The sequence below is a fragment of the Rutilus rutilus genome (genome assembly GCF_951802725.1).
Source record: "Rutilus rutilus genome assembly, chromosome: 3".
Taxonomy (NCBI): Eukaryota; Metazoa; Chordata; class Actinopteri; order Cypriniformes; family Leuciscidae; genus Rutilus; species Rutilus rutilus.
Genome location: NC_140211.1, coordinates 54,773,054 through 54,786,161, shown reverse-complemented (window position 1 = coordinate 54,786,161; position 13,108 = coordinate 54,773,054). Strand labels below are relative to the sequence as shown.

At 36.2% G+C, this 13,108-nt stretch overlaps 1 protein-coding gene across 7 annotated transcripts in view; it reads left to right on the top strand.

Annotated features, from left to right (window-relative positions):
* The window catches only part of tead1b (TEA domain family member 1b), a 74,155-nt gene extending 62,412 nt beyond the window's left edge, over positions 1-11,743 (top strand). For all 7 annotated transcript variants that reach the window (XM_084404237.1, XM_084404236.1, XM_084404238.1 and 4 more), the window contains 8 exons: positions 114-248; positions 532-578; positions 2,395-2,456; positions 2,554-2,678; positions 3,703-3,876; positions 5,138-5,278; positions 6,395-6,547; positions 8,339-11,743. In XM_084404237.1, the coding sequence (XP_084260363.1) occupies positions 114-248; positions 532-578; positions 2,395-2,456; positions 2,554-2,678; positions 3,703-3,876; positions 5,138-5,278; positions 6,395-6,547; positions 8,339-8,452 (951 nt within the window). In that variant the 3' untranslated portion in view covers positions 8,453-11,743. The remainder of the gene's footprint in view (positions 1-113; positions 249-531; positions 579-2,394; positions 2,457-2,553; positions 2,679-3,702; positions 3,877-5,137; positions 5,279-6,394; positions 6,548-8,338) is intronic.
* The last annotated feature ends 1,365 nt before the right edge of the window (positions 11,744-13,108 follow it).

The following is a 13,108-nucleotide window of genomic DNA, read 5'->3' as shown; positions in this document are numbered from 1 at the left end:
CATGGTACAAACATGTGTAACGAACCGTGTTTTTGTGCAGAAACAGTTGAACCCCTAGCTCACCGTGTCCATCCGTTTATGAGTTTTAATTTCTTTTGTAAATGCTATTAAAGGATCAGAGCGTGAAGGACAAAGCTCTTCAGAGTATGGCCTCCATGTCCTCGGCTCAGATCGTCTCTGCAACAGCCATCCACAACAAACTGGGTCTTCCGGGCATCCCGCGTCCTGCCTTCCCTGGAGCAGCAGGGGTAAGACCACCCTCTGGCACCCACCTATCAGTACACTTACTTCAGCCACACGGCTGGCCACCGGGTCCAATCCCATTACACACCCTCAGAGCTGTGCCCCATCACCTGCCTTCATCAGATAAGCCCACTAATGCCACACTCAAGATAACTAGACTACATGGCACATAGTACACCTCGTTTTTCAATGGCAATGTGATAACTCGTGTATCTAGAGTGCACAGACGGTGTGTGTGCGTGTGGATAGCCTGTGTTTTGTTGTCTATTTATTTATCTTATTCTCTAGTTTTGGCAGGGCATGATATCCACGGGCCAGCCTGGATCCTCACAAGAGTGAGTATCTCTAGAAGTTTTGCTACCATTGTCCCACTAAAGCTATTCCTCGTATTACAGTTCATGTAAGGCACATCAAACATTCTTTTTCTGCTGCTGCTGCTTCTTCACCTACTGTACCTCTTTCTACCTCTGTTTAGTCTAACTGTTCAGTCTAACTGTCCTACTGTTCAGTCTAACTGTTCAATCTAACTGCCCCACTGTTTAGTTTAACTGTAACACTGTTCAATCTAACTGTCCCACTGTTTAGTTTAACTGTAACACTGTTCAGTGTAACTGTCCCACTGTTCAGTCTAGCTGTTCAATCTAACTGTCCCACTGTTTAGTCTAACTGTTCAGTTTAGCTGTTCAATCTAACTGTCCCACAGTTCAGTCAAACTGTCCCACTGTTTAGTCTAACTGTTCAGTTTAGCTGTTCTGTCTAACTGTCCCACTGTTCAGTCTAGCTGTTTAATCTAACTGTCCCACTGTTCAGTCTAACTGTCCCACTGTTAAGTCTAGCTGTTTAATCTAACTGTCCCACTGTTTAGTCTAACTGTTCAGTTTAGCTGTTCAATCTAACTGTCCCACAGTTCAGTCAAACTGTTCCACTGTTTAGTCTAACTGTTCAGTTTAGCTGTTCAATCTAACTGTCCCACAGTTCAGTCTAACTGTCCCACTGTTTAGTCTAACTCTTCAGTTTAGCTGTTCAGTCAAACTGTCCCACTGTTTAGTCTAACTGTTCAGTTTAGCTGTTCAGTCTAACTGTCCCACTGTTCAGTCTAACTGTCCCACTGTTCAGTCTAACTGTTCAGTCTAACTGTCCTACTGTTCAGTCTAACTGTCCTACTGTTCAGTCTAACTGTCCCACTGTTCAGTCTAACTGTTCAGTCTAACTGTCCCACTGTTCAGTCTAACTGTCCTACTGTTCAGTCTAACTGTTCAATCTAACTGCCCCACTGTTTAGTTTAACTGTAACACTGTTCAATCTAACTGTCCCACTGTTTAGTTTAACTGTAACACTGTTCAGTGTAACTGTCCCACTGTTCAGTCTAGCTGTTCAATCTAACTGTCCCACAGTTCAGTCTAACTGTCCCACTGTTCAGTCTAGCTGTTCAATCTGTCCCACAGTTCAGTCTAACTGTCCCACTGTTTAGTCTAACTGTTCAGTTTAGCTGTTCTGTCTAACTGTCCCACTCTTCAGTCTAGCTGTTCAGTCTAGCTGTTCAATCTAACTGTCCCACAGTTCAGTCTAACTGTCCCACTGTTTAGTCTAACTGTTCAGTTTAGCTGTTCTGTCTAACTGTCCCACTGTTCAGTCTAGCTGTTCAATCTTACTGTCACACTGTTCAGTCTAACTGTCCCACTGTTCAGACTAAATGTTCAGGTAGGCTGCTCATAATTTCATGCTTTACCTTCTTCTGCCTTTAACTTCTTATTCTTTTTCACATTCTTCTTTGTCTGCAACATTTTCTGAACCTTTTTATTCTCTGCTAACTTGTATGTGTTTCTTTTGCTCTCCTTGCAAGCACTGGTATTTCCTTCAGGAAATGCAAATCTTATTTATTCTTTCTGTCTCTGTTTTGTCTGCTTTATTGTCGTTCTCTTCTTCTTGATGTCTGTATTTTCCCTGACCCTTCCAGCTTTCTCTCTTTCCCTCAGAGGGATCAGCAATAGAGGAAGCCTTTCCAGAGGCAATGATGGGTTGAATCCAAGTTTGAATACTTTGTGCAGCTTTGTTTCTTCTTTGCTGTATAACACACTTAATCTCTTCAGTATGTAGTGCCGCTAGACTGCTCATTTTCCTGTTCTTAGTTCTCCTTTGTCTTTGTTTTAGCATTAAGCCATTTGCCCAGCAAGCGTACCCTATCCAGCCAGCTGTCACAACTACAATCTCAAGTATGTCACCGTTTGCCTTTTTTTTTTTTTATGTATCCATTCAGATTTAACACTCTTTTTGTTTAGAAGAGCTAATATTCAGTGTGTGTGTGTGTAGGTTATGAGCCCGCGACAGCACCGGCGCCCTCAGTTCCCGCCTGGCAGGGCCGATCTATCGGTACATCGAAACTCAGGCTTGTGGAATTCTCTGCTTTTCTGGAGCACCAGAGAGATCCAGATTCTGTAAGTAGCTTCTGTATGTCACTCTTAAAATAAAAATTGAAATTAAAATGGAGCCGTTTACTTCTTAATACAGATTCCTGGTCTTATTGTGCATGATTCATCATTGACCTTCAGCCTCCCAGTCAAAAGTGGGTGTTTTCAGATAGGAGTCCTCTACAATTGACTGAAAACACACATTCTAGGATGAATTCTAGTATGCAACGCCTACTTTTCACAATTTAATATATTCCTGATTTGGAAAAATAATTTGTTTGCTCTTTGAATATCAGATAAATTGGTTTAACCAATTTTATGTCTCCAAAATACACTGAAAGTGAATTGTGAATTTTTGTTGTTGTAACAATTCAGGTATTATCACCCTTACAAAAAAGTATTGTTTCTGTACCATAGTAAAATACTATCGTAGTGATACTGATATTTTTTTATATACTGTTGTACTTGTGAATGTGAATGACTCTTAAAGAAACCTAATTAAAAAGTCTATCGCTGTGGGCTGTATGCCAGTGATATGCTTATGTTAAATTATATAAAACTAACAATTTGAATTAAAGAGTAACTTTAACTGTAACTGTCAGGTTGCATAAATTATCATTAATGTATTATGAACAAACACAATTTAACTCTGAACATTAGTATGTATAAATTAGCATAAAGATTATTGTTTATAAATTGTCTTTTTTTTATTTTATAAATGAACAATTTATAAACCTTTTTGTCTCTGAGGCTTTTTTATAAACCTTTTTGTCATGTCTATTCAATAACTTGTCTGCAACAATGATGAAATGTATGTGAATTGTCTCCATTGCAGGGGATTTTCTCACCAAATATTGTTATTTGTTTATTTGATTAATCATGATTAATTAGCTTACTTAATCAACGTATCAAGAAATAAATGTATTTACAATATTGAATAGATTGATATCCCTAGTTATAAAACTAAACAATCAAGTACTTGCAGTCATTTTGAGAAGATTTCCTGTTTCTAACATGTTTTCTTTGTTTTTTTTTTTCTTTTTCTGTGCAGTATAACAAGCATCTTTTCGTGCACATCGGTCAGACAAATCACTCTTACAACGATGCCTTGCTCGAGTCGGTGGATATTCGTCAGATTTACGACAAATTCCCCGAGAAGAAAGGAGGGCTGAAGGAATTGTTTGGCAAGGGTCCTCAGAATTCATTCTTTCTCATAAAGTTCTGGGTGAGTGAATCCCGGCAAAGAACGAGCATCTGTTTAGTGATTCACAGACCCTGCAATTATCTGCAAAAGAAGATATCGTAACTCACAATTAGTCCAGGAAGAACTTAGCATCATTATTATTTAGGCTTAAAAACAAACATGTACGTAGAGTGCTGTGTAATGCATGCCCACCCTGTGCCAAGGTTTCTACTCTAATGAGAGCGCAGTTCATGTTTACCACCCATACAACTGCCTATTTAACGCAAATATTTATCCACCGAGTGATTACATGCATGAATAATTGTGCATTTCCCTAAAGACACTGGGCCACTTTAGGTTTAAAGACAGCCGTCTCTGTTTGCATGTCCAGGCCGCCGCTGCTATATTTGGCACGGCATAGCTGAAGAGTCCATGATCAAAGCTCGCACTTATTCCGTTTAATATCGGGAAACAATTGGATGACCTGGTTGCTCCTCTAATAGCTATTCAAACATTGTATGCATTTTGTGAAATGCTAACTAGCGGCAACCAACAAAGTGGGCCTCGTCGTGGTCGGAGCGAGGCTGCTCGAATTCCGTTTGAAGTGACGGAGGGATCTGAATTTCAAATGAAACTCTGGATCTGCACAATAATGCCTCTCTTGAATATGATGTGAAAATGTAACAGGCTTGTCTTAATGAAAAGAGAGTATGCCAGAAATGAATATTTGAGCTTTCTCTGTAATGAAAATCGTGTTAGCTTACTGAAAGAGCGGAGAGCGAGCTGTTCTTTTTTCCGCTCTTTTTCAGAATATTTTTGAGTGCCTTTTTTACTCCAAGTTATTTAATCTATTCTTTCTAACCTTAGACACAGTCTTTTCGTTAATACTTGAATAGACTAATATTGAGAAATAGCCTTGATTGGTAGTTTAGTATAAGGATAATGCAGTCTTAAAGGGATAGTTCATCTGAAAATTAACATATACTCACACTCATGTTCTTCCAAACCTGCTTGACTTTTTTCTTAAATTGAAAACTGAAATATTGCAGAAGGTCCACACAAAAAACACAATAAAGTAATTATAAAAGTAGTCCATACTGTATGTGATGCTCCAAACTGAAATTTAAGTCCTGAAAATCTTCCATATACTGTAGTTTTTTTTTGTTGTTGCTGTGCTTACAATCTCCACTAGATGGCAGTTTTGTATTGAACGCTATATGTCAGTAAATCTATCCATTTGTTCTGATATAGATGTCTTTTGAATTAATTTGATAATTAAAGCTTCAATCTCATTGGTTCATAGGCTGACTTAAACTGCAACATTCAGGATGAAACCGGGGCCTTCTATGGAGTGACCAGTCAGTACGAGAGCCCGGAGAACATGACCATCACCTGCTCCACAAAAGTTTGCTCGTTTGGCAAACAGGTTGTGGAGAAAGTGGAGGTGAATTTTTGAGTTTTGACTACAGGATTTAACATTTAACATAACATTAAATGTTCTCAGTCTAATCTCATATTAGAGTGAGAACATTTAATGCTCCATTCAAATGAGAAAAAAGTGTTTTCCTCTTTCATATCTCAGGACACTTAATGGAGATCTCAGTAAAAAAAATGGTCTTGGGAGAATTTGATAAGAAATGTTTAGAGAATTGTATTTTTAATTGCATACTTTGGTATCTTAATCTGAGCAATTTGAGACATTGTTGAGATTTTGAGATCAATAATGTGATTTTAGAACCTCTACCATTTTTGTCAGAAAAAACACATGGTGTCTCCTGTACAAAAATAAAATGTTGTCTGTACTTTGGTCAAGACTTTTGTAATTTATTTATTTGATTGTAAAGCTGAATTTCAGCATCATTACTGAAATTCTTCAGTGTCACATGATCCTTCAGAAATCATTCTAATGTACTGATTTGCTGCTCAAGAAACATTTCTTATTTTTATCAAAGTTCTAAACAGTTTTTGCTGCTAAATATTTTTGTGGAAACCATGAGACACTACCATTCATAAGTACTTTTTTTTTTTTTTTTACTTTATTTTGATTTTTTCCATAAGTACTTTAAAAAAAAAGAAATGAATACTTTTTAGCAAGGACACATTAAACACAATAAATGACAATAAAGACATTTATAATGTTTAAATGTCTATAAATGTATAAAAAAAATGTTGAGCAGTTTTAATAACTGTTTTTAAAATTAATACAACATAATAATAAAAATCATTAATAAAAACTGAGCAGCAAATCAGCATATCAGAATAATTTCTAAAGGATCATGTGACACTGAAGACTGGAGTATTGATGGTGAAAATTAAGCTTTGTCATCTCAGGAATAAATTATGTTTTAAAATATATATTAAAATAATAATAATAATAAAGATATTTTGAATTGTAATAATATATCAGAATTCTCTCTTTTTACTGTATTAAACAAATACAGCCTTAGTGAGAATAGGAGACTTCTTTCAAAAAAAATTTTTTTTTTTTTTAAGTCATACTTTTCAACTTTTGTTTTTTTTGTTGTGCATTCTCTCATCTCCCTCTCACCTCTCCTCTCAGACGGAGTACGCTCGCTTTGAGAACGGCCGCTTTGTTTACCGGATAAGTCGGTCTCCCATGTGTGAATACATGATCAACTTCATCCACAAACTCAAACACCTGCCTGAGAAATACATGATGAACAGCGTCCTGGAGAACTTCACCATCTTATTGGTGAGTCTGCATGTCCATCAGTGATGTTTAAACCAATCAGTGAAAGCCTGTGGCCTCTGAGCTGATACGACTCTGCATTCCTAGCATTCCTGTGGCGCTGTGCAAAGCCTGATAATCTCCTGCAAAGGGGGAGGAACCCCTTTCTCTAACCTTCACACACACATAAGGATTAGAGCCCTATTCTCCCCTACAGTGAGGGTCTTACTAATGCACTTTCCCTGCTCTCTTCCCTCAAATCCCTCACATCCTGGTACGATGGAGGTTTTAGTCATGATAGAAAGACTGAAAGATGTGTTTATAGTGTATGTTGTTGAAAGGTGGTGGTTGTTGAAGGGTTGATCTCAGGTGATCCAAACACATGCAGCGCTAAATGCACAGGATCCAATGTGTGAAATGTGTGAAAAATGATCCAATCATTTAAACACTTTTTAAATACTAATGTATCCCATCTTTACCTATCAAGCCATCATTGCACCATATCAGGGGTTTTAAACATGGTCAGTTAAATGTGGCTTTTAAAGTCAAGTGCTTGAAAATAGCCCAGTATAAAAGCACAAGACATAAAGTGATGCATGCAGTCAAAAACTTGAGACCTTCCTCTTGATCAAATCCATTCACAAATCTAATCAGTGAACTGGTGAATCTCATAATTTCTCACCAAAATAAAAGGAATAAAATATTTTAGAACCATAAAGATTGTTTGCATTATCCCATAATTTTCAAGACAATGTTCCCACATCAAATTTTTATTACTGTTATGTGTTGTAGATCTTTAGAAAGCTAAAGATCTTTATTTTAGAGAGCACAAAAAAAACTTTTTTTTTTGCTAAAAAGCTTTATTATTTCATTTTTTTGTAATTCTGGTCATTTTCATTATTTCATTATAGTATCATCAAATATAGTAGTCTGCTGGTCAGGTTTTTCATATAATTTTATTTTACTTCTCAAAGGTTAGAGAAATGTACTGTACACATAACACATAACACAAATACTACTATAATGTACACTACCATTCAAAAGTTTGGGGTATGTGAGATAATTTTTTTATTTTTTATGTTTACAGTTAAATACAGTGCAAATATTATAATTTACAAAAAAAATTGTTTTTAAATATTTTAAAATGTAATTTATTCCTGTGATGCACAGCGGAATTTTCAGCATCATTCCAGTGTCACATGATCCTTCAGAAATCATTCTGATATGCTAATTTGCTGCTCAAGAAACGTTTCTTAATATTATCAATGTTGAAAACAGCTTAATATTTTAATAATAAAACTTTTTTTTTTTTTTTTAGGATTCTTGGATGAATATAAATAGTTCAAAAGAAAAGATTTCATTTGAAATGTAATTTTTTAGAACATTATAAATGTCTTTACTGTCACCCTTCATCAATATTATGTATCCTTGCTGCATAAAAAAATAAAAAATAATAATTAAGAATTAAGAATTAAATAAGAATTATATTTTTTCCTTTATAGTAATGATAATTTAGGGGTGTTGTCCTTAATTTTCTAAACATTTTGTAAACATATGGTTGGCACTTTATTTTAATGTGTACTTGTTACACGTTACATGTATTTTACTATAGTAATAACTATAAATTAGTCATAATTGCATGCAACTAACCCTAAAGTTAGTTGCATGCTTAAGTACTTAATACTTTCAGTACTTAAATGTATAATTACACTGTAACAGTGACACCTTAAAATAAAGTGTAACCCAAATATGATTTTGACAGGTTTCATGTGGTTTTCTGTACAGTAATGCGACGTCTCTGGCTCTGTGTTTCAGGTGGTAACGAACCGAGACACACAGGAGACCCTGCTGTGCATGGCCTGTGTGTTCGAAGTGTCAAACAGCGAGCACGGAGCCCAGCATCACATCTACAGACTAGTGAAGGAATGAAGCAGCTCTTTCACACAGACTCTCGACCTCATACAGTGGCAGTGCCTCTAGCTCAACACTCACTCAAGATGATTTTCACTCGCATTTGGGTGATGCTTCTAATTATATATATATATATATATATATATATATATGTGTATATATATATATATATATATATTTCTATATTAATATGTGTTTGACGTTTAACTGCAGCTGTGAATGGCGGTACAGTTGTATTATGTTTTAATACAGGAAAGAATGTCAAAGAATGCCGGATCAAGATTCATTCGTAGACTATACATATAAAGTGACATACGGTATCATTCGACTTAAGGGTTGGGTTGAGTTAGGTTGAATCTGAAAACAACCTCATTTCGATTTTTATTTTTTAAATCATCTAATGTACTCAAAAGATCTGAAAGCATATGGGTGCAGCCATAAATGTGTGTGTGTGTGTGAGTGGGATGTAGGTGTACAGATGTATATACAGTACATTCTCACAGGTATTTTTCCCAAAGAAAAAGTATTTGAGAAATTTCATTCTGAAACATTGATTTATTGAAAAGAAAGCTACTGTAGGTGTTAAAAAAAAAAAAAAAAAAAAACGTTCCCGCATTCCGAACATTCAGAGAATTCAGGGAATTCAGAAGTCCAGGCCTTGAAAAGAGTTACTTTGTACATGCTACTTTTTAATTTTACGTTGAGGAATTACTGCACTGTGATTACGAGAAGTTTATACCAATCCGTGTCTGTTTTCACGTGTCACCACCTGCAATAAGAAAACGCAGAGAATCAACCCTGTTGACTGGACAGCTAAACGCCTCCTGCCAACATGCTTGTATAAAAGATAAGTCTAGAAACAAGAAGCACTGCATTAACTACCAGGGGTTGACGGATTATCCATCAGCTTGACCCGAGCACTTGGACCCGCTCGTCGGACATGCCTTCTGGCGCTGGGGAAGCCACACTTCACGAAGCCCATCCCTGAACATGCTGTACATCATGGAGCACTCCTTCATCTTCTGTAAAGAATCAGTCCTGTCCCAGAGTTCTTCGCTGCCTTCGACATTCCCGCACAGCCCATGTCTCTGTGGCCTAATCGATTTCTACGACTGCAAGCCTTAATAATGGTTGTGTGAACTCCAAAAGATGCCACTAAAGCTGTGACCTCTTTCCTAAGCTGGAAGACTTTCTTGTTATTGTCACATGTTGTAGGAATTGTACAGTACAAACCTGCCAAAGTGTAACAATATACAGCACAGTGCCTTAGTGTATGATGTCAACGCGGATGAGCGCAGTCGTTTTTCGGGAAAAAGTAACACTAAAGGCGCGGTCACGTTTACCATTGCTCGGCGAGATTTTGCAGGCGAAATCCAGTCATTTCAATAGAAATCCGCTCGATCAAGAGTTTTGCGTTGTGGCGAAAATTTTCCCCATGCAGATTTTGCTAATTTTTACGTTGTTCGCTTGAAATTCGTCGCACTGACCAACAGAAAGCTGCTTTTTTTTTTTTTGTTAAATCACTACGCTATTGACAATAGACTATTACATGTAAAGCTGCCCGCATTCTCCACCACATTTTTTTCTCCTTGAAATTTCGCTGCAATTTTGCAAGTGTGACCGCACCGTAAGATCCTACGTGTCATCTTTGTAAAAAAAAAAAGCACTGGCCATTTGGTTGACCTTTCACTCTCAGAGACACATAGAAGACATATTTAAGACATACGTACAGTATTACTTACTGACTTACGTACTACTTGTAAAGTATCTGATCTTGCCTTTCTTATCCGAAAAGACCAAAAAAAGTTGGAGACGCACTGAGCTCCTCTTTATTTCCTGCACTGTAGCATGAAAGTGCCTTTGGTTCCGATTTTTCCAGCTTAGAAAAGACAGATGTTATTTTGCGTTGTTAAGATGATCAAAAACCAAAAAAAAAAAAAAAGTGGATGTAGGTAAAATATTCACCACATTGCCTTCATAAAATTTTATAGAAAAATCAACATGGGCTAGTGAGTGGAGATGTTCTGAAATAAAGTTCTGTAATAATTATTAATAACAAATTTCTATCAGCATTTGATTTGGTGGATGTGGCAAACTTTCATGTTTTTTTTTTTTCCTCTTCTTTCAAGAACTTCGGTTCCATTCTGTGTGAGACTTATTAGTGTCTTTTCTAGTGCATAATCAAATTATAAAAGTGAAAACCTCACAGCACCATGGAGATTATGAATGCTAAATGGTGTTCTTTTTCCTTTTCTTCTTGTTTTAAGCCATTTCAATGTCTTCTTTTTCTTTCGTGAATATAGCAAACACTACATTAAGTGACGCAAAGGTGTTTTTCCTCCTCAGACCTAAAAGATAGTCGAGGATATTATCCGCAAAGTTCTTGACTTCACCAAACCGTATCATCTCCACTGCATAATTTATTCATGTTGTTCATTTAAGTGGATGAAACCCTCAAAGAGTGAAAGACTAAGTTAGATTTACAGCTGTGTATGTTGTACCGCTTAAAGTAAACTGTGGAGTTAAGTACGCTCAATATCAAAACGGCAAACGATGTTGATTGTTTTGTTACCCTCGCCTTCTTGTTCACGTTTCATATAGAGATCTTCCTGTATTGTTCTACATGTTTTGTGATGACGTCAGTATATTCAGAGCCCGTTCGGGTGGTGATACTGTTACTGCTGGTGCATCTGCTACGTCAGTTCCTCCTTAACAGTCCCCTTTACTTCTCTAGGGATTTGAGAACTAATGCCTTTAATATGATGAATGTTAAACGGACATTATTTTGCTAGTAATGGACACTAAGTAAGGATTTGAGCGGAATCCGGACTACAGTATGACGGCAGTTTAGCTTATGTTTTTTGATCTATGTTTGTATTTTGTCTGTGTGTAGGTACTGGTACCTCCTATGTTCATTACCATTTAAGATGTTGGCTTTAAAGTGAACTTTTCTCTAGTTCAGATAGTATCATAAAAAGATATTGGGTTTGTGTGCAGAGATTTTTTTTGTAAAAAGGTGCTTTGTATAAAATTATATATTCTGGCTTTTCTTGGTACAAAGGTGTGATTGATATCTCTTAATATCCCTGATGATGGGGGTGAAAAAAACGAAAAAAAAAAAAAAAAAAACATTGGAGCAAGGCTGAGAGTGAAAAGAGAAAACTTATTAAGTGTGTGTTCTTTATCGCATATGGTCTTGTCTTTGCTCCGTAACATTTTGATGCCGCCTTGATAAAGTGGTAGATATTTTGTAGCTTTCTAGAATACTTTGTATGTATACAATATTGAATAAAATAAATAATTAAAACACAGCTTGTCTGATCATGTTATCTTTCCCTCATTTAATTTAAATGGAAAGTTCATCCAAAAAAAATGAAAGTAGGCCTGCTGTCATTATTTACTCACCCTCATGTCGTTCCAAACCCGTATGACTTCTTCTGTGGAAAGTTTCCAGGAATATATTTTTTACGTTCCACAGAAGAAAGCCATGCAGTTTTGGAATGACGTGTGGTGAGTTAAAGAAAGTTGTCATTGTAATTGATGTTCTCGCGGGGATGGATTGTAGGACTGAAATTATCTGCCAGTCTGCAGCGCCACCTGTCGTCACTTTTTGAAAACAACGTTAAAAAATGAAAAATGAAAATCCGGTCATTATTTACTCACCCTCAAGTTGTTCCAACCCTGTACAAGTTCCTTTCTTCTGCTGAACACAAAAGAAGACATTTTGAAGAATGTTGGCAAACAGATAGTTGATGGACCCCATGACTTCCATAGTATGGAGAAAAAAAATACTACGGGGTCCATCAACTGTAGGCTACTGATAAATGATGACAGAATTTTCATTTTTGGGTGAACCAACCCTTTAAATTAAGTGGTGTGTGTGTGTGTGTGTGTGTGTGTGTGTGTGTGTCCAGTGTATTTTGTATATTTGGGTTATTATTATTTATGAAAATCTACACAGTTAGTGCATGTCTTGTATCCGCACATTTATGCTAGGCTACTATTAATTGTAATTATTGAATGTATTGTAACTTAGGATATCTTACAAACCTCAACTTTAACACTAGTGGTAGCCCTTAGCTTTAGATTTTAATTTGCATAATTTGTTCTATTTTAATGCATATATAAAAGCTGTAGGCATTAATACTGTATTTATTTACTTTATTTATACTGTATCCCTCTCGTACACTAGATGTAGTTAAAATAATAGCAGTGAACAATAGGGGCGGTATTTTACAGATATGAATTGTGAATATTGCAATAATGAGAGTAAACAGCAGGTGTCGCTGCAGGATCGTTCTCAGGAAGCAGTTAAACCTAAATTACTTTTTTTGCTATTTATTGCTTAAAGACATTTAAAAGGTTTAAAAATTAAATATACATTTTCGGGTGTGCGAAGTAAGGTGTGGTGTCATTGCGTATGTCTGATATGAAGAGATTTCTGAAGTTTAAAACCATACAATGATCATGCAATTTGCTTTTTATTACAAGGATTATGGCCCTTTAATCTTAATTGGATCAGGTTTGGCCCTGACTATACATGTTGTCTATAAATTTGCAGACTTATAATCACTGCATACAACGGTTGTTGGTGTTGTGATGTACAATTTCTAAATAAGTTTTTCTTTTCTCAATTTCTTAATGCAATTGGCACATTTCAAGTAGGCCTACTCC